This window comes from Astyanax mexicanus, chromosome 11, assembly GCF_023375975.1.
Source record: "Astyanax mexicanus isolate ESR-SI-001 chromosome 11, AstMex3_surface, whole genome shotgun sequence".
Classification (NCBI taxonomy): Eukaryota; Metazoa; Chordata; class Actinopteri; order Characiformes; family Acestrorhamphidae; genus Astyanax; species Astyanax mexicanus.
Genome location: NC_064418.1, coordinates 1,547,692 through 1,569,746, shown reverse-complemented (window position 1 = coordinate 1,569,746; position 22,055 = coordinate 1,547,692). Strand labels below are relative to the sequence as shown.

General features: G+C 39.4%; 1 protein-coding gene across 5 annotated transcripts in view; it reads right to left on the bottom strand.

The window, feature by feature from the left end:
* mid1 (midline 1) overlaps nt 1-20,576 on the bottom strand; it is a 37,357-nt gene extending 16,781 nt beyond the window's left edge. Inside the window, exons 1-2 of one of the 5 annotated variants that reach the window (XM_049485278.1) lie at nt 20,458-20,576; nt 712-1,457 (exon numbers count right to left, since the gene is read on the bottom strand). In XM_049485278.1, coding sequence (XP_049341235.1) covers nt 712-1,407 — 696 coding nt within the window. In that variant the 5' untranslated portion in view covers nt 1,408-1,457; nt 20,458-20,576. Of the gene's footprint in view, nt 1-711; nt 1,458-4,025; nt 4,248-9,497; nt 9,734-16,371; nt 16,508-20,457 lie in introns of those variants that run through there. The other 4 variants (XM_049485279.1, XM_022665623.2, XM_049485277.1 and 1 more) reach the window with 4 other exon arrangements.
* Nucleotides 20,577-22,055: the final 1,479 nt, after the last annotated feature.

Genomic DNA, 22,055 nt, shown 5'->3' with positions numbered 1-22,055 from the left:
TGATCATCCCTGCAATGTTTAATATATACATTCTAAAAACAGTGGTTTGGTAGTTTTTTTGGATGTAACTGCTCTGTACATTGAGACAGCATTTAATAAAAGAACAAAATTAGTGTCCATATATATAAAAACACAGAATTTGGCAAAGCACACCCGGAGTAAGTAAACTGCAACACTAATAATGCAAATGAAAAATAGCCAAAGTGGGGATAACTTTTAGATCAACAGTTCAGAAGAGTGATCGCCATGGGAAAGAAGCTATTTTTGTGTCTAGTTGTTTTTGTTTCGATGTTTCACTTAATAACACATAAAAACAAAAGATTTTAGAGCAAACAAAATTGATTCGTTTTCATGCTTTAAAGAGCACTTACTCCCACATTTTACCTTGTCAAAAATACTTTTGCTTTGAACTTCTATGTACACTACTGCTAATGAACATTTTAAACTGTTTGTAAGTCACTTTGGATAAAAGCATCCACCACATGTAATGTACAGTAATGTTGACATAATATGAGACTAGGGAAAGCTTTGTCCTATTGATTGTTAGCAATGTTGTTAGCCTAGCATCTCCCACTGTATATATATATATATATATACTAAAGGAGAACACATTAGTTACTGAAAATGTCTTGCCTAATGGAATGAATCTGAGGTCAGTGATTAATCACATTCTCAATCACATACTCAAATTCTTCTTTTTTTGGTTCTTACCTTAAGTTTTTCGTATCTCTCTCCAAGTGCCGCCACCTGATGGTCTCTGTGTCGTCCCACCAGCTTACACAGAGAGCAGATCAGGACCTCGTCGGTTATGCAGTACATGTTAACCTTCTCGTCTGCATGTTCAGAACAGGCCAGACCCCGGAGTCGAGAGTCCGGCAGCGGCTCGGTCAGCCGGTGGCCGGTAAAGGGCTTCTTGTTTGGGTGCGTGGCCCTCAGGCACTCCTCGCAGTACGACACCTCACAGGTGATACAGGTTTTTACCGCGTCCTGAGGAGGGTCCTGATCGCAGAACTGGCACTGCACTGACTCTTTAGCACTCATGGCTGGAGCGTCGGTTAAACCGAACGGTGAACTCTCACGATCGCGCTCTCGGTTACAGCGTCGAGTTTCGCTCGGCGAGTTGGGTCCGCTCAGAGAGGCTTCCTGGAAGCGTTCGATGATGTTCTGCAGGGTGACGTTACGCTTGAGCCCCTCTAGGCCTCGCTGGTTGAGGGTGATGACATAGCGGCAGGTCGGGCACTGGAAGGCTGATGGAGGATGCGAAGATTCTGGGGTTGAGGCGCACTGGGTGATCAGGATGCGCTGGGCACAGTTAAAGCACAGGCTGTGGGCGCAGGGCAGCAGCAGAGGGTCATCAAACAGCTCCAGACAAATCGGGCAGGTCAGCTCCGACTCCAATGTGTCCATCTTCAGATGCAGAAAAGTGACGGAGACGCCAGCGAAAGCCAGGGATGATTCTGCAAAAATCAATTTTAGCTTCCGTTACAAGAGAGAAAACAAACAAATGCACAAATCTAGGCTTACTTAGAAATGGGGTCAAATGAGGAAAAAGCTTGTTTCACATAATGTAATTAATGAGAAAACATTTGTACTCCATTAACGATCACATTTGTAATATTTATGAAGCAGAGAACAGAAATGAAGCTCTAATGTTTGATAGATGGTGCACATTAAGAGCAAGAATAAGTCAAACATCATTACCACGGCACTGTGCATCTAGAAAACAAAAAACAACTTCTCAAAATCTCATCTACATCTATCTCCTTAATGAACGGATATCCTCAGAAGACAGTCAGCACAGATACAGCTATTAGAACCATCTGAAATTCAGCTTATAATAAGCTTATTTATTATGTAGCATGATTAAGATACAAAAAGTGTGCAATCCTTAGGGTCTTCTATGCCTTCAGAGAGAGTTTAATGATTTGTGAGAATTAAAAAGCAATCTCTGTAATTATATAATAGTTATTTATTATAATTGTTGGTCAGTAGAATGAAGCTTATGATTAAACCCAAACTGCAGTGTTACAAAACTAGTCACTACTTATTTTGGTATTCAGTTCCGTGAGTGGTAGGTGGTGTGAGTGGAATAAACATCACTCAAGTCCTTCTGGAGGTTCAGGACAGGCTGTGAGGGAAATGGAAAACACCAGTGGCAGCTTTGTGCAGAATTTTCTAAAAACCAAAAGAGACATTATTTCACTATTTCACTATAACAGACAAGCTTAAGTTTTTGATGATGATACAATTTTCTGATTAAGGCTAAAATGCTCTAGATCTAGATGCTAGAATTATGCTAGCAGAAGTTATCATTACACTCTAAAAAAAAAAAAAAAACAGAGGTACGATATAAGTATTTTTTTGTACCTAAAGGTACACTCTTCATAATTGTACCCTCAAAGGTAAAGTATTGGTCTTTACAGGGTCAGATGTTCCCTCTGAAGTACAAAGTCATTCCCAACAGTACAGATTGGTACCATTTATCCTGCAGCCAAAAGGTACATTCAGTATTCTGTATCACTGTACTAATAAACAATTTATATTTTAATTGCACATTTTTTATTTGAAAGCCAGACTATTTTGGATCATCAAGTTATTTGACACATATTCAGTTGATGATAATGTTTATAATCTTTATAATCTTTACTGGCACAAAAAACATGTGTACAAAAAAGGACTTTCACTGAAAGGTACTTTTTTTGTGTACCTCAATACCTCGACAAGCTTTATACTCTTTTAAGTACAAATCTGTACTTATTTTTCTAAGTGTGAACCATAGGTCTTTTGTTTAGGACCCAGTTTTGATATGTGAGTTCTGAATTAAAGGTTAACTTCTAAGGAACTTATAAAAAATTCTCTTGATGTTTGGCCATGTGTTCATGTAGACATTTAGCTGTGTCCTGAATATAACAGGTCAAATACTGTAAAGTAAAAGTATTTTTGGCAGAATATGTTGCAGCACTAGTGGCAAGATTTCCGCAAGTATTCCAGATCTATCTTCGCAGCCCAGTCAAGCAGAAAAGTCTGTGCGGACATTAAGCTTTTGTTGGTAAGGAGAAAGTTGCCACTGCTGAAGCAGACAGGCCATGTCGGTCACGCTCAGCCAGGCGAGCTCCCACCTCCGCTCATTAAAGTGTGAAAAGAAGTTAAAGCTCATTACCCAGGGCTGAGCTTTGAAGCTGATACAGTGATTACTTCTGCCACAGTGGCCGAGGCGCTTGTTCCTCGAGTCCATTGAAATCCTCCGATTGTCCCCAGCTGCTGAAAGGTCCTCTGTGAGGGTGAGGAGACAGGCGGCAATTGTTGTAGGGCTGTGTGCAGGTGTGCCTTTCCCATCGGGAGGAAGACAGGAGGACACTGACGGAGAGTTTCAGAAGGAAGGTGGGTGAATGCGACGGCTATGAACCTCCTGTGGCGGCGGCAGAACTTCATCGACATCAGTGTAAAGTTTTATAAAGTCTATTAAAAAAGGAAAACTGTGGAATCATCAGTAGTTCCACAGTTAGTAGTAGTTAAATTTAGTAGTTCCTAAATTTCTTTCGGGATAAATAAAGTATCTATCTATCTATCTATCTATCTATCTATCTATCTATCTATCTATCTATCTATCTATCTATCTATCTATCTATCTATCTATCTATCTATCTATCTATCTATCTATCTAGCTAGCTAGTCTGCATGTTAGAATAGAGTAATTGGGAAAACACATTGGTGTGGCCTTGTAAAAGCGCTTGACGACAACATGATACTTGATACTCCTTGCAAGTATCATTTATTTAAAAAGAAAACATTGCTAAGCTAAAAGCAACAGCAAAAACACATATTCGCAAGTCCTGCAGTTTTCTAGCGGTTCTTCAGTGTTAAAAAAGATTACACGAGGTTACAGAACGAGAGAAAGAGAGACATGTGTACAGAGATATGTACAGTATATGGGAGCATCTGCCTTTTGAAAGGCAAGGTGCTGCACAGTAAGCACACATGGAAGGCAGGCGGCGCCGAACATGTGCTTAGCTCTAAGTACCCACCGATGGATTTCGCCTCGATTGGTGCCTCAGAGCCATGTCAGCCAGCAGGAACTTCTGACCCGATTCACCAAAAGCCTGTTTAGTTTTTTCCTACAGAAAAGCGCCTGAGTCGAGGCAGGCGATCCAGATGGTGCAACTCTCCATATTGTACTAATCCACAGAGCTGGCTTTCGCTGCACAGAGAGAGAGAAAAAGAGAGCGAGAGAGCAAAAGAGAGAGAGAGAGAGAGAGAGAGAGAAAAGGGCGAGAGTGTCTAAAAAGAGGCAGAAAGTAAGAGAGAGTTAGAGAGAGAGAGAGAGAGAGGGAGAGATACTACGAGCACAACAGGAAAAGCTACTCCCGATCATTCCAGGAAAGCCAACTCCACCTAGCCTAGGAGAAGAAGTGTAACTGAGCGAGAGACACAGAGAGAAAGAGAGAGAGAGAGAGGGAAAGAGAGAGAGTAAAAGAGAGAAAGAGAGAGAGAAAGTGGGCAAATGCCAGCAGCCCTAAGCTGTGGGTCACTGTCCTGCAAGTACTGTCCCTTTTTACAGTGGGATCGGTTACTCTCTCAGCTCCGCTATCAGACTCTTCCCACACAAACACACAATGCTGCCCTGTGTGTGTGCACGATCAGTGTGTGTGTGTGTGCACGATCAGTGTGTGTGTGTGTGTGCACTTTCGGCACTCGCTCCCGGGGGATTAAAACGGAGAAAAGCTGACGACACACTGTGCCAACGTGACAGCCCCAGAGATCCATCTGGAAGAGCTAGCCTGGCACCAAAAACACTCGAAACTGGCACAGAGAGTTACTGCCGAAACACATGACGCACCTCTCTCTTGACTGACAAGATTCGAGATGTTCAGACTGGTGCCAACATTAGCTGATCATGTTATTGAGGATCGTCTAGTCTGAGGACTGTTCAATCCTGCTAAGGTTGATGTTATAAAGAGATGAGTGCTAATAAAGGAGCTATAAGTGCAATAGATGTTTTTGTTTCCAAAGGAAAATCCCACGTCATATTTGTGAAAATGTAGTGTACGTCTCAAGCAGCATTTCCATTCTCTTAAGAATATTTGACGAATTGAGTAGATAAACCAGAAGGGGGCGATAATACCTTACAAAGTTTGATTTGAAGTTAATCAAGAAGCAATGCAAAGCCTTCATCCTGGACAGCATTCTTAAAAACCGCCATCCTAGAGAGGATTTATTAAAACCTTTGCTCTAGAAAACTATTCACACAAACCTCCACGATGGAGGGGTTCTCAAAAACCTCCACGCTGGGGAGCATTTTTATAAATCTCCATCATGTATAGGGTCACAAAACCTCCATGCTGGTGAGCATTGTCAAATAGAGGGACCTTAGAGAGTATTGTCAAAAATTTCCACCATAGAGATGCTTCTCAAAAACCTCCACAGTGGAGATTCGTGTTCTAAACAACTCCACTCTGCAGAAAGACCTAAAACAAACTCCCCTCTAGAGAGATCTTCGAAAACTTTATTAATAAAAAAGCATTTTTAGAAACCTCCACCCTAGAGATGGTTTTTAAAACGTCCACACTGAAAAGCATTCTTAAAAAAAAATCCACCCTAGAGAACCTATTCTCAAAAACCTCTGCCATGGGGATCATTTTCATAAATTTCCACCATGTATAGGGTAAAAAAACTCCATGCTAGTGAGCATTGCCAAATAGAGGGTCTTTAACAACATCCACCCTCTAGAGCATTTTTAGAAACCTCCACCCTGGAGATTACTATCAAAAACTGCAGGAAGGTGGAAAACCTCCACTCTTCGAAATCTTCAATCCTATAAAGCATTTTTTGGAAACCTCCACCCTATGATTTTCAAAAACCTCCACCCTTGAGATGGTTCTCAATTACCTTAGCTCTGCCCATGAGCTCTGCATCATGAGGAGAAAGGAATGCTCGTGTCATTTCTTAGAACAGTAAATCAGCTGAAGGTATTTTATAGGCTGCCATATAATGCCATAAATTGATTTTTTATAACATAATACAGATGACTGCTTCAAAAAAAGCTCTGCTCCCAATTCTTCTTTACTTTATCTCATAATAAATAGTCTTATGATGTTTTGCAAAGGAACAATTCAGCAAAAAAAAACAAAATTACAAAATCACATGAGCACGATTGATCTCTGACCACAGATTAGGTCCATCAGACATGCACTGGGTTTGGATTACTCCTCAGTTTCTTATATCTGTAAATGTGTCTTCTCAAAACCCAAAACTAAAAAGACTAAAAATGGACCAAGGTTCAATTCTTTCTTTCATTCTTTACACTTGGTCCGTTAAGTTTCAGTTTTTTTTTCCACATTATGTTCCCAGCTAGACAAATGCTAACATTATGCAAATGTTAAAAGTAAAATTCCCCACTCAAGCACTGCCACTATGATCTATTGGGAGATTGCTGGTTCAAATCATGTTTATGCAGCTTGCCATCAGCTTCCAAAGCCCTGAGAGAGCACAATAGTCCTTGCTCTCTCTGGGTGGGTACAGTAGATGGTGCTCTTTCTTTCTCCTCATCACTCCTATAGTGTGATGTGGATCAGCACAAGGCTGCGTCTGTGAGCTGATGTATCAGAACCACAGAGTCGCTGCGCTTTTTCCTCCGAGCGTTAGCGCTGTGATGCTACTCGGCAATGCTACAGCATCAGCAGCAGTTCAAAAAAAAGGAGGAGTCTGACTTCACATGCATGGGAGGAGGAGTGTGCTAGTGTTGGGTGAGACAATTGGCCACATAAATTGGGAGAAGGGAAATAAAATGATTTACTAAGAATTAGAAATTGTTTTAAGAACATCCAGAAAATTCAAATGCTATTTTAACAGTGCAGGGGCATCGCATGAAAAAAGACTGTTGATGGGGTGCAAGATAGCAACAAGCAGGGTGTTCAATAGGACCCTCCATGTTTTAAACCACAAAGTTTTTAGGCAGTGTGTTTACTGGGTTTGTATAAAACATTAGCTTTAAGCCAAATGTAGCCGAAAGCGCTTGTCCGTAATCTTGCTTTACTGTATCCGTGACCAGTTACTGACCCTTTCAGTCACACTCCAACCCTCCAGCTCTACAGGACCCAATTTTCAGCTCCATTTGATTGAAGGTTTTGAACTGCAGTCGCTGGTTTAAAGCTGCACTTGATCTCCTAACCCTGCACTCAGACACATCCCAGTGATTACAGCCATCAGTCTGGACCTGGCCTACTTCCCCCTGCCCTCCTCACACTGCCAGCTGCACATGGCATTTTTGGTGACATGTTAGTGATCTAGGTGACCTCAATGCTCCAGTGATGATGCTCTTTTATATAAATGGCATTAATTCTGGGTAGTGCAGACTGCTGGCAGATTATTCAGACTTTGGACTGACAGAAATCTCTTCTCTTTCATCTGTGGGTCACAAACTCTGACACGAATCATCATAAATGAATATTTATTGACTTTTCTGAGGTTTTTACACCTTTTTAAAAACAATACCCTTCTTTAATACAGACCTAAAACAAACCAGTGCAGTTTAAGTTCAACACATGCAAAGAAATATAAAGATACAGTTTCTAAAATAAACCCTAAAAACAGAGAAACATCAAATCAACCAGCTGTGTGCAACCTCTATGATTCTTAATGGTCACCAAGAAGGTCCATAAAGTTATAAAATTAACCATCACTGACATCTAGTGGCCGATTTCTGCAATTAGGCTGAATTAACTCTTCATACAGAAAAACAAACTATATACTCATTGGCCACTTTATTAGAAACATCTATGCTAAGCTTTCACACACTGGCCACTTTATTAGAAACACCTATGTTAAGCTTTTACATTCTGCCCACTTCATTAAAAACTCCTCCCTACTTTGTGCTTCCACTCACTCTGGCCACTTTATTAGAAACACCTATGTTAAGCTTTTACATTCTGCCCACTTCATTAAAAACTCCTCCCTACTTTGTGCTTCCACTCACTCTGGCCACTTTATTAGAAACACATATATTAAGCTTTCACTCAATGGCCACTTTATTAGAAACACCTTACATTGTACTTTCACTCACTCTGGCCACTTTATAAGAAACACCTTACTTTAAAAACACCAATATTAAAACTCTTACAGAAACCCTTACCGTGCAGTTCCACTGCATAGGTGTGGATATACAAAGATCTGTAATAGTGATTAGCCAAACAACCTAAAAGCACTTCTTATGCAAAAAAGATAATAAAGACTTTTAACACCACTAACTGGATACTCCTCTCAAGAGTGGATCTTTCAGCCTATACAGTGAGTAGCTATTAGCACAGCAACACCGCAGCACAGCAGCTAATAAACAGCACCAAACACACATATCTGCAAATGGCATACCAACATTTGGAAAGATAAAGAAATGGCTTTCTAGTAACGTTTTTTCACTACTTTATTTCATCCTTACAGACTGTGCATTCAACTCTGACCTTGATTGGTAACGGTGATCAGCCGATCAAGCTGAAAGCACTTGAAGGAAATATAGTAAAGACTTGTAACACCACTAACTGGATACTCCTCTCAAAAGTGCATCTTTCAGCCCATACAGTGAGTAGCTTTTAGTACAGTAACACCATAGCAACACTAGCATATTTCTTCCTGACCAACAGAATATGCATTCATCCCTGCCCTTGATCAGTAACAGCGATCAATCGCTAAACTGAATGCATTTCTAGTAAAGGAAACACAATAAAGGCTTTTAACACCACTAACTGGGTTGTCCTCTCAAGAGTGCATCTACCATCCCATACAATTAGTAGCTATTAGCACAGCAACACCACAGCAACACTAGCATATTTCTTTCTGAAAGACAGAAGAAATCATGTAGCCATGATCAGTCGATCTGGTTGAAAGATGATCAGGGATCGTATCGGAACCAAAACCACTGGTTGATACGTTTCTAGCTTTAGAGTGTTACATTTTGGAGGGAAAAGTCCAGCCTGAGCAATAAGATCTGAAATCTGTGTCTGAAAATCGTGTTAGTTGTCGCTGGCAGGCCTGAGTGCAACTGACAGGCAAGAAGGAATGTGGAGCGTAGAGTTAGCCTCCAGAATGAGGTCACATCAGGGCTGCTCAGTAAAGAAATTCCTGACCATTACTCTCTGATCACACAGACATTCGCTCCGGGAGGTTCTCCTGCAGCGTTCCTGAGGTTCAAAACCAGCAAACATGAGAAACATTCCTGCAAATAAAGGTGCTGTACAGGTACATTTTGTTCTTTAAGGTACAAACGGTGCAAATTTAGCCTCAAAGGCATAAAATATTTTTTTAAGTCCATATGTTTCTCTTAAAATGATAAAAAAAACAACTGCAAAGGAATAGAATACAAAGGTTCCAAAGATAAACCCCTGAGGGATACCATTCCAGTGACGTTATGTTTTTTGACATTTTGAAGGTGCAGAGCATAAAAAAGGATATCTGAAGACTCTGAAGAAGAATCTGAGCCTCAACAGGTGGGACACAGCCAGTCTTACCTGCAGCATGATGCGTCCTGACCACTGTCCTGATCCCACACAGACAGAGTCCTGTAAATCCTCCTCTATAGCTCCTCTAAAAGTCCCAAACCCAGGGCTCCTGAGGTTCTCCTGGTGGTTTGTTTGTTTATGAGCATTTCTGTTTCTAACTCTCAGGCTATTATTCCAGCTTCTGCAAGCAAAGCTGGGCCAGACTCGTCTCTCCTGTCCGAGAGAGAGAGCAGCCCAGCGTGCAGGGGGCGGGGCCTAAGCGACCCTGGCCAATCACAGGGCGGAGGCGGGTTGACTGGTGGACTGGGTGTGTGGTGGGTGGCTTTCTCTAAAACCTGATGAGCTACTGTGAGTTTTTTAAAGCACGCTTCTCTCCTAAATAAGAGGGGTCAGAAAGGCTTCTCTAGAAGAACCAAATGTGTAATTATATAAAAGATTAATTTACTTTATTTAACTTGAGAAAATAAGAAAATAACCCCTTTGTTAAGTTAATGGAACATCATATTTACCCAAACTTTAAGTATTCAATAACTCTTGATTATTTAGTTAGACATATATGTTAGTTTTGAATTAAAGGTCTACCTTTGTATTTTTTGTATATTTCTTGTATATTTCATTTTTTTGTAATTTAGAAACCCAAACTGGTTCTTCTTTAGAACTGCACAAAAAAACATCCGTTATTTCTAAGAGTTACCTTAAATATTTGATCTTGATCAGTAATGGCAATCGACCAATCAACCTGAAAGCATTCCTATGAAGAAAAGACAATAAAGACTCTGAACACCAGTAACTGGATTGTCCTTTCCAGAGTGCATGGTTCAGCCCATACATTGAGAAGCTTTTTTTCCTTCCTGAAAGACACAATATGCATCCTATTTGTTATTTAAGGAAGCAAAACCCCTAAACTACTCAACACGATTTGAGGCGGTTTGTAGCTCACAATTATTTTGAAGTATGTGCTCTGTGACATAGAAAGAAATATATGACCATGTATTCGTTTATATGAAAAATACATAAAAAAAAAAAAATATATATATATATATATATATATATATATATATATACAGTACCAGTCAAAAGCTTGATTTATACACATTAAATAAAGTGACATTTTTTGGAATTCAGGCTTTCTGCGCTGAACTCATCAAGAGTTAATTACCTAAATCTTACAGCACTTCCTGCTACTGACAACTTTTATGGAGATGAGGATTTCATTTTCCAGCAGGACTTGGCACATTGCCTAATTTTCGGAGACACTGATTTTTTGGGTTTTCATTGGCTGTAAGCCATAACCATCAACAATAAATGAAATAAACACTTAAAATAGATCACTCTGTGTCACATTTTGAACTGAATTATTAAAATAAAGTAACTTTTCAATGATTTTCTAATTTTTTAAGATGCACCTGTAGTATGCATGTTGGCGAAACCATGAGAATACCTTCAGTAACCTCTAATAAACTTGACTGTGTGTTTTTTAGACACTGTATGTTCTCACAGAAAAGTGTCTAGAACAGTATCTTCTGGTACTACTGGTAGAATTTGTTTCACGTTAATAGGTCAGGAAGTTATAATAATAACCTAGAATAACAGCAAACTCAACTTCAGTCCATCTGGGTTAATCAATGGAGGTCAGTAAGTGTTAATGCACATTCTGGGAGCCTCCAGCAGCCAGCGGACGTCCGATTGAATTTAAAACCCCGCAGAAAAGGAGGATGCGAGCTGCACTGAACAATGAGGCCGTTCAGCTCAATTTAACAGCCTGTAAACTCAGAGACGTACAGCAGTTTAACACTGAGCGAGTGGCGTCTTCGGCGGCGCTAACCGTTTCTGAGTTCACTGGACCGGTTCTGCTCTGACAAAATACACGTTTGTTCCTCTTCGCTGTGTAAACACACCACTGCATTTCATTTCATGGCCACAGAGCCGCCATGTGCGAGTGATTGTGGGGAAATTCTTGAGCTTTAGCGTTGCGTTCTTTCAAACTAGCGGTCATGCGGAACGCCACTTTCGGGTTTTAGAGCCACAAGCTTTCAAAGCCACATCTCATAGATTTAAACTCAAATCAATAACTAAATAATCCTTCAAATCTATTCAAATACACTTTTTCTCCACTTCAGTTCTGGGTTTTGGAGGAGTTTCTTCTACATTCTGCAGCACAGATCAATAATCCCACTGCCTGTGTTCACTTTTTCCACTCTGGCAGCTTCCTGAAGCTGCTGATCCAGGTCTGAGCAACACTTGACCACGTTTCAGCACAGCTTAAAGGCAGTAACTGGCCACCAGTTCCAACACCAGTTCCAGCACCAGCGTCTCAAACGCTTGACACAGCCCTGCAGACCAGTAAACCCAAGTTCAGGTCTGTTAAATGACGCTAAACCCCTCGGAGCTACCGGTACAGTTCCAGCACAAGCAGAAGGTCAGGGGGGATTATTAGCTTTGCTTTGCGGGAGTGGCTCCATTCTTTCTGCTCGAGCATATGCTGCGTTTTTTTGTTTAGATCCAAGGAACAGAGCTGGAAGGGATTTTCAGTAAGTAGAATCAACATCTCAGTACTTTTATTTAATTACTGTAATCTGCTCTAATCATTCCGGCTAATGGCTGTGTCCCCCAACATTCAGCAGATAATCTTAGATTGATCTCAGACAGACTGGGCTGGGGGTTGCAAAGGCCACACAACATTACCAACACACTACTAACACACTACACACTGTGTAAATACACACTGCATAAACACTGCATAACATTAATTTATCAGTTCACTGATAAATCAAATGTCCACAGTTCTCTTTTCCCCCAGCCACTTTTCTTTAAATGTAGATGATCACCTGTGCATCATGCAAACTCAAAACATTGACGAAACACAATTGATTTATGATTGGATTTCTTTTCAGATTTGTTTCAGATTTGTTTGTATGTTCTGAATGGACACTTTTCTTATTATACAGGTTTATGATTAGGCTGGATATTGATTTGGATCATTTTTTATTTGGCTGGTTTCTGACTAGACTAATTTCTGATTGGATTGAGTTCTGATTTGCCTATATGTTTTGAATGGACTGGTTTCTGATAGATTGGTTCCAAATTAGACTGGTTTCTAATTGGGATAAATATTTTCAATTGGTCTGATATCTGATCAAACCAGCGGTGCTTATTGTGAGTTGGGCTGATTTAAGATTCTATTGATATCTGTTTTGTCTAGTTTCAGAATTAATATTTTTTTGATTTAACTGATATCTGATCAGACTGGTTTCTGATTGGGCTGAGTTATAATTGTGCTGGTGTCTGTTTAGACTGGTTTATGATTGGGTTTATTTATTGTTAGATTTGTTTCTGATTTGTCTGGTTTTGGACTGTACTAATTTCTGATTAGACTGACTGCTTTTGATTGACTTTTCTGGTAAGACAGGTTTTTGATTGGGCTGGATATTAATTTGGATGATTTTTTATTTGATTGGTTTCTAATTTGGATAAGATATTGATTGGGCTGGTTTTGAACTGGTCTCATATTATATAAAATAAGCACAATATAAAATATAAATTGTGCTTATTGGAGCTGGGCTGATTTAAGATTGCATTGATTTCTGTTAGGTTTTGTTTTAAATGATCATTTTTTTGATTGGACTGATTCCTGATGAGGCTGATTTATGACTGGGCTGAGTTCTGACCGGGTCGAGTTCTGATTGTGCTGGTTTCTGGATATCTTACATCAGCCTAAGTTTTTTTTTTTAATTGAGCTTTTGGACGTTTCTCCTGCTGAGAGTTTGGACAGGGCTCCTGCCTGCGGAGCTGAGATGACTTTGAAGAAGGACTTCCTGCTAAGAAGAGTGTGTGCGCGAGTGCTGATGAAGATTGGCAGACGGTAAGAGCTCATGCCCACCGTTACCATGGCACCAGGCGGGCGCTCCGTGGTGTATCTTGGCACTTGTGATGCTAATCTTTTCTCGCACACAGTGGTCAGCTTTTGTTCTCTGCTGTCTCAAAGCGAGAAAGAAGAAAAGAGAAAGAAAGAGAGAGAGAGAGAGAGAGAGAAAGAGAAACCACCACTGCTTTTAAAGGAATTTCAAAGCTCTAAACCACAGGGACGGCTCTTCAGTCTGACCCCCGCTGACCCCTACAGACATCTCCAACATCTCACTGACACTGAGAGTCATCACACTGAGAGTCATCACACTGAGAGTCATCACACTGAGAGTCATCACACTGAGAGTCATCACTCTCCTGTAGGAAATACAGTGTCTTTAATCACTCACTACCTGTACAGGATATTATGGGTTGGATATGCTAATGCTATTCAGTGGAAGCAGCTGAACATCCTCTAAAACTCTGCTTTAGTTTTACAGTGGAGACAGAAGGATAATGTAGTTATGGAAGCAAACTAATACAGCAAACAACTAATATCTGACTGGGCTTGGTTTAGATTAACTGGTTTAATATTGGGCTGTTTTTGATTTAAACTAATTTGGTTTAAAGTAGGTTTTGATCTGGTCTGGTTTCTGATTGTGCTGTGTTCTAATAGAAATGGTTTCCTCTTGGACTGATCCTTAATTAAACTGATTTCTGGTTGGACTAATCCTTAATTAAACTGATTGCTGCTTGGACTGATCCATAATTGGACTGATTAGGCTACGTTTGGATATAACTGAATACTGACTAGGATTTTGCACTTACTGATTTACTATTGTACTGTTTTTGGAGTAGACTAGTTTCTGGTTGGACTAATTTTGATTGGTCTAAGGTGGGTGGGGCTTAAAAGAAGGTGTTCACAGTGGACAGAACCCTCTTCTGAGAACTACCAATAGAGATTCGAGGTAAAACACCTTCTCCTAAGCCCCGCTCACTTGTAAAAACTGTGCCAAAACTCAGAAGCAAAAGATTAAAGAAGAAGCAAATGAGAGATTTTAGAACAGAAGTCTTTATCAGCAAAATCCACAGAAAATTCACACTAATATAACTAAAATAATATTTAAATAACTAAAAGCTAAAATTTCCTTTCAATACTTAACATTTTGATTGCAGAAAAAAAATTTGAGTAAAAGTTTTGGCACAAAATTCATTCTAAAGTTTTCTTGAAAAATTAAGGTTTTGAAAAGAGGTTATATGAGTGATGCATTAGAAAAAAAGCCGTGCAAAATTTCAATAAGAAGCTGGCTTAAACAACAAAAGTTTGTATACACTGAAAAATGGAACTGTTTGATACTTTTTGGTGCTATAGAAAGTATATTAATCATATTATCATTTTAGATATTTTTTTAAAAAAGGAAATAAAGCAAAAAAATAAGAAGCAAACTTCTTAAAGCAGAAGCCATATGTATTGGCTGATAGCATCAGAAATGCTAAATGCTCTCACTCTAACAGAGGAACTGCTGCAGCCGCTGATTCACTCAGAGCTCAGAAAGCTGTTTAACAGCCGTGGCTAATTGTCGCCCACGTGCAGCCCGGGCCCGGACCCGTTCCTCTGGATCCGCTGACTCACTGAAAGCCTTTAAAATCACAGACACTCGCTGTTTTCTCTTTTTTCAGTGAAATTCCGTTTCCTGTTTTGTGCAGCTCATAATAAAAGCTGATGAAAAATCCCTCATCAGGCCGTCCTGAAGCAGACGTTCCTTGGCAGAGCCTTCAGTCTGTGAGATCTGTTCCAGCAGGATCTACTGCTGCTACTGTAGTTATACTCCCTCCACCCCCGCCCTCATCCCCGGCCACTTTATCAGAAACACCTCACTTCTGGCTCTGTTGTGCTGGAGTAGAAGAAGAGACAGTATAAATCACAATTACACAAAAAAAATGATAGTGACATATAATAAAGTATGGATTAAATGAATAGTATTTTGTCTAGCGTAGTGGATAACAACACCACACTGCTTGCTGCAGACCAGTCTGGGATCAGTTCACCAGCCATGTAAGCATACTCACAACACCTACTCCTGTTTCTATACATTCTGCACATCCATTTCTTTTAGCTCTACTGATCATATAGGAGCAAGTTGTAGTCCTATAATTACAAATTGTAGTCCTGTTTCTGTTTCTGTATCTGTTACACTTATATAGCACCTTTCTAGAAACCCAAGGATGCTTTACAATTTACACGTTTTACACACAACCATTCATACACATCCACTCATACACACACCGTTGAGAAGCGGCAGCCAATAGCACACAGCGTACTCTCAACCGGAAACAACCGTCCACCTGAAGGACTGCATCAGGCACTGCAGCATTTATCCAGGACAGAGTGCCAATTCATACTTATATACATATATTTCAAGATAATTCTTTGCTATTTGAGCTAAATGGCATCTGATTGATGTAAAAAAAGAGAAATAATAAAAAAAGAACAACATGCCATGCAAAAGTTCGGGTCGTAGGAGGATACAGTGACTGCTCTTGTGAAAATATGCACTAAAATATAAGTGATGAGTGTAGAAACAAGGCAATGGTCATAATGTTCTGAACGAGCTGTGTATATACGTAACAACACACTATATCTTCAAAGAAACATACTGTACAGTAATGCATATTATATATATATATATATATATATATATATATATATATATATATATATATATTTTTTTTTTTAAATATTTAATTTGTGCAAAATCTGTTGTATATAGTTCTTTATAGCACTATTGATATATTATATTTATTAATAGTAAATCCCAACAAGCCCCTTTTTGTTTTTGCATAGATACACATATAATATAAGTATAATATTATAAAACACAAAAATTTCAATTTCAGAAATCCCTTAACTCAACAAACAAAAATGCTTCTCAGCATTAAGACCCCCAGCTCAGCAGCTGAGCTCCACAAAAAACAACACCAGCTCAAACAGAGGCCAGTGATCCCAGCAGAAACCAGAGTAAGTAAGTAAGTAGGTCACCAGTTAAAGTAAGGATTAATCCCAGTACAGACTGGTCAGATCCACTCACACGAGGCGGCGCGGTCCGAAGTCCGGCTGGGCGTCTGGAAGCGAACGGTCAGCCTGAAGCACATGGAGCTCCAGCACTAAACAAAACACTGACACCTATCAGCTGTAGCCCCGCCCACCGCCGGCCCCGGGGGGGCGCTGCTCCACAGACCCTGCCTACATTAACTACAGGGACCCCCGGGGGCTCAACAAAAACAAAGAGACCCGACAAATGGTGAAACAAAAGGGGGATCTGAGGGGGAAGTTCTGCTTTCTTAAGTGAAGCTGAAGCACTTTAACCAGGAATCTCTCAGACAGACGGGATCTGAATCATTAAAAAACAGAACAATTCAGATTTTATAACCAAATCCAATGTTTATTTCAATCTTTAATGTGACCCAAACAGTATCTGATATTTATCTGATATTTAACAGTTTATACTGTGTATCTGGATATGGATACACAAAACATCAAAGCTTTACATGAACTGATGAACGGAATGACTTATTTCTGATTAGACTGGTTTCTAAATTGACTGATTTCTGATTGCTGTTCACACACATTGTTTTAATGTGACTCAAACAGTATCTGATATTTATCTGAACAGTTTAGCTAGCAACGCTTCACATGAAGTTTCAGTTTCATTTGAGCTTCTTTTTAACTGGACTGATTTCTGACTGAACTGATTTCCGATTGGACTGGTTTCTAATTGGACTGATTTCTGATTGGGCTGCTTTTGGAATAGACACATTTCTGGTTGGTTCAATTTCAGCCTGGACTGATTTCTGATTGGATTAGGATTAGAAAATTATTTTAGTTGGGCTGATTTTTGATTGAAATATATTCTTATTGGGTTCATTTTTGATTGGACCGATTGCTATTTAGAGTCATTTCTGATTGGACTGATTTCTGATTGGACTGCTTTTGGAATAGACACATTTCTGGTTGGTTCAATTTGTGCCTGGACTGATTTTTGATTGGATTAGGATTAGACAAATGTTTTAGTTGGGCTGATTTTTTGATTGAAATATATTCTCATTGAGTTCATTTTTGATTGGACCTATTTCTATTTAGAGTAATTTCTGATTAGACAGATTTCTGATTGGATTTTGTCCTCACTGGGTTGATGTCTAATTGTCCTGAATTCTGAATTCTGGACTGATTTCAGACTACTTTCAGATTTGACTGGTTTAAATTGGACTGATTTACGATTGGGTTAGTATTTGGATTAATTTGGTTCCTTGTTACCTTTTTTTGTGTGAGTCCTTATCTCTCTGAATCTCTTTATTATGCTGTTACTGATGTAAATCACTATGAATATAAAGAGTGTGCTGTATAAAGAGTGTGCCCCTCCCCCTGAATGCAGCGTAACGCTCATGAATAAAGTGTTAATGAAGTGCAGTCTGCTCAGCTAAAAGAGGCGGCTCCCTCCACTGACCTGGAACTGATCATTTCACCCCGAGAATATGGAGATACACACTCCCTAATCCCTCACAGCCTGAGTTTAACAAGACAGAGCTGAGTTAATCAGTATGAGCCAGATTTATCACTGTGTTAACTCTGTGTTTATCTGTGTTAACCCATTAACCTGTAATTGTATATATATATATATATATCAGCCATTAGCCAGTTACTTACAGGAAGTGATGAAGTGGTAATTCATGAAGGGATCCCAGGTGGGACTTTTTGTCTTTTATTTAGTACCAGTCAAAAGTTTGGACACACCTTCTCATCCAATGTTTTTTTTTTCTACCATGATTGACAGTAGGTACAGATCCCTCCCTCAGGTGAAGTCTTCAGGTCAATCCAGCTGTGTTCTGTCTGAGGTTCTCAAACCAGCAGAAAAAATTGTGGAAAATTTAACTGATCTAGTGGGTGGGGCTCTGATGGGGGTTAATATGTGAGTGACCTATTGATTGATTCATTCATTTTTATTTTTTGCACTTGGGGTGTTTACAGGGCCAGTCGTGATCCAAGTGGAAATACAGCGAGTTTTGCAAAATATGTGCCCTTTAAATAAGAATTAATTCGATTTGTACCAGATTTTAAACATTGCTGTAAAGCTTTGGTTGATCACCACCAGGACGCTGGATGATCACCACTTTTCCAACAACTGGGTACAGAATGGAGCACCATGATTCCAGAGAACACAGTTTCACTGCTCCACGACCCCACCAATCAGTGCTGGGGAGTTTCATACCCACACCTGGCAACCAGATAACTCAAAGCTACTTTTCTCCCAGTGCATCTGTACAAAGACTAGACTTAAGCTATGTCTGTATATTTATACATCTTTACATTTATACGTCTGTCTACTGACTGCTCTGGGAATTACTGTTCATCTAATAATGATCAGAACCGGAAACCGAGAGGTAAGATAAGGACAGGGATGAAAGATCAGACTCAGAGAAGAACAGAGTCAGAAAGAAAACTCCACAGTCACTCTCTAAAACACCCTGCCAGGAACAGCCCTGGAAAAAAAAGCTTCCAAAAGAAAGTAGGACAAACATGTTTGGTTTCCACCACAAGCCAAACCAAAGCACTTCTGGCTTTTTTATATTTTCCTTAAAAAACATGCAGACATTCTCCTCCAGTCTGTGGGAAAGAGCTGCTCACATTCCTGCTCCAGGTTGAGCTGCTTAACCGAGACCAGTGAGAGCTGAGACACGGCCTGTAGGTTCTGTTAGTTTCCTTTCTGTACAAATAAAGACAGTGTTGTCCACCACGCTGTCCAATTTACAACAAAACTAGATCCCAAAGGTAGAGCCAGGTATGCTTATTTATTTACTGTACATGCCCTATTCTGCCAGATCAAGTGTCTCAGACTGCCTTCATTGATCTTTCACTACAGAATATTTTTTTTTCCTCTGGATGCCTAGTTTGTTTAGTAAATGTTTCCAATATTTCGACATGAAAGTATGATTCATGTATTTATTTTAAAACTATCAAAACTATTTACATTTCCCTCAAAGTACAATACATGAGTTCAGATATGTTCACCACTGAAACAAAGCAAAGTATTTTTTAATGGTATTTGGAAATTATGAAAACAGAAATCTTTATATATTAGAAAGAAATTTACTATTGGCAAGAATATAAAACTATATATATATATATATATATATTGCTGATCTTTGAATAATGATAAAAAAAAGTCAAAAAAGCCAAAAACAATAACATTATAGTGCCTTGCTTTGCTGATGTTATTAATACAACTATGCTTTTATCATGTTATTACAATTGTGATTTTAAACTATTATTTCTTTCTTTATTGTTATTATAATGTTATTACTATTGTGTAAAATAACTGTGCTATATTGTGTTGTAACATTAAATACTGGGGAAAAATTTAAACATGCCAAAATTAGCACAGACAAAATTAACTAGGCAATTATATTTTAATTTATGTGAATATTCCCAGATGTAAATGTAAATATAAACTGCTAAAGTATAAATCATAGAAGTATTTCTATGAGTTACAACAATAAAGATTAGTGCTACCACTAATAAGGAAGAGTATACAATGAAACAGTACGTTATGATTAAAACTTGGTGAAACAGCTCAATTTAAGATACAAGCTTATGCAAATGTCTTTGCCCCCCCCAGACATTTTTTACTGTATGCAATGCTTAAACTTAATGCTTAATCTGACAATAAATAAAGACACATTTTTTTTGCAAAGTTTTTTCTGCGTTTACATGCTGCAAGATAGCGTGTATAAAACTAAACTTTTCTAAATTGATAAAAAATATATATTTGTACACACCTGTACAAACAGCAAAATACAACAAACAATTTTTAGAGTTTGTACTATTTAGAGTTTACATTTACGTATCATGCTAAACTGAAAAATTATGATCTCATTTGTCAGCTTCATCCGGATTTTATATTTATATTAATAATAAATTTCTCTCTCCTGTGTTGCATTGCATTAATAATCAGCATTGTTTCTGTGCTATAATAAACACAGCCAGTACAGTTATTTTCTGCAGATGATAAATGGTAGAAATATAAATTGATATAAAGTGCAGACCCCCCATGTGGTGCTGTACCTGTACCTGGTTCCCCATGGTGTCAGGATGGTCAGGGTCTCGGCGGGTGAGCGTCGGCTGGTGGTTGGAGTGGTTGGAGAGTGGTTGGAGTGGTTGGAGGTGGTGGATGGAGGTGAGAGTGAGTGTTCAGCCGGGCCTGAAGGGTGTGTTTATCATCAGACATACCTCAGCACTGCAGGTTTATACAGGAGACGGGCGGAGTGAGGGATGGCAGCGGTTGACGCTTCAGGCGCTGACCTTCCTGAACCGCTGAAGCGCTGAGAGGGGCGTGGCTACAGAGTGGCAGGAGTCGCGGCAGGAGTCGTGGCAGGAGTCGTGGCAGGTCGAGCTCTACCTGCTGGAGCGACCTTTACCTGAGGAGCGGCTCGTCACTGTTTACCTACGGTTTCTGTTTTCATTGCTGAAAAGCAGAATGGTTGCTAGACGCCTCCACAGCACTCGCTGAAGGACGTGATTCCCACGCTGAGGTGGAGAAAATTTAATAAATTACTGAATAAATACTGTAGTCTTAATATATTTTTGTTTGTATTTACCTCAGCAGTCTTTAACTTCTACTTCTAGTGATAAAACTCCTGCATCCGGACTGCAATTGAAAAAATAGGCTCTCAGTCACATGACATCATGACATCGCGGCGTTCAGTAGCTCCTCCATTTCCACTCGCTGTTGTGTTTTTAACGTGGATCTCCGTGGAAACCGTGGAACGCCCAAAGTGTAATTACGGTGTGCAGCAGTGGACAAATAGCTATTTTATTAAACGCGAGGAGACGAAACTCAGAGATGTTCATCCGGACGGGACTAAAATTACCGGAGGACCACGAAAAATGCAGCGAAATACAGTAGACAATTCAGCCTGTAATTTTTTTCAGAGGACGTCCGAGAAACACTTGTACATGATCGTTCTGGACGGTAATAAAAGAAAATATTACCCCAGGACCCCTGAAAAACTAATCCTGTCCGGTTAGGGCTATTGACTCATTATTATTATTAGTAGTATTAATTTACAATGTAGGAAATTGTAGAAAAATGTAAAAGCATTGTCCCAACTTTTGACTGGTAGTGGATGACTGGACCCACATAACCTTCTTCCATTGCTCTAGACTCCGATCTTTTACATCCCTAGCAAACTGAAGCTGTTTTTTGCTGGTTATCCTCACTGATAAGTGTTTTTCTTAAGGCTTCTCTTGAGTTCCTTCACTGCATTATGTAAGTGGAAAAGCTCTTACTTTCACTATTAAACATGACCCTGAGTTCTAGTGTTCTAGTGTCTGACCACATTTCCTCCTCAAAGATGATATTAAGATAAGATAAGATAAGATAAGAAACTTTTATTGCCGTTGCACAGTGTATAACGAAATTTAGCAAGCAATCCTTAAGGTGCCTGAACAAAAATAAAATAAAAACAGCTCTATATACAAATACACAAAATTTACAGTGTATGTATAAAAATATATACAATACATGGAAAAAGTACGCATGTGTGTTTGAAAGTCCAGTTATTAAGGATTTGTTTTGTTTTGTTATTTTTCAGTTCCTTGGTAGTGGTCTGAGAGCGTACAGTACTGGGTTAAAAACTGTTTTTCCTGATGTTCCCCCATTTTAATAA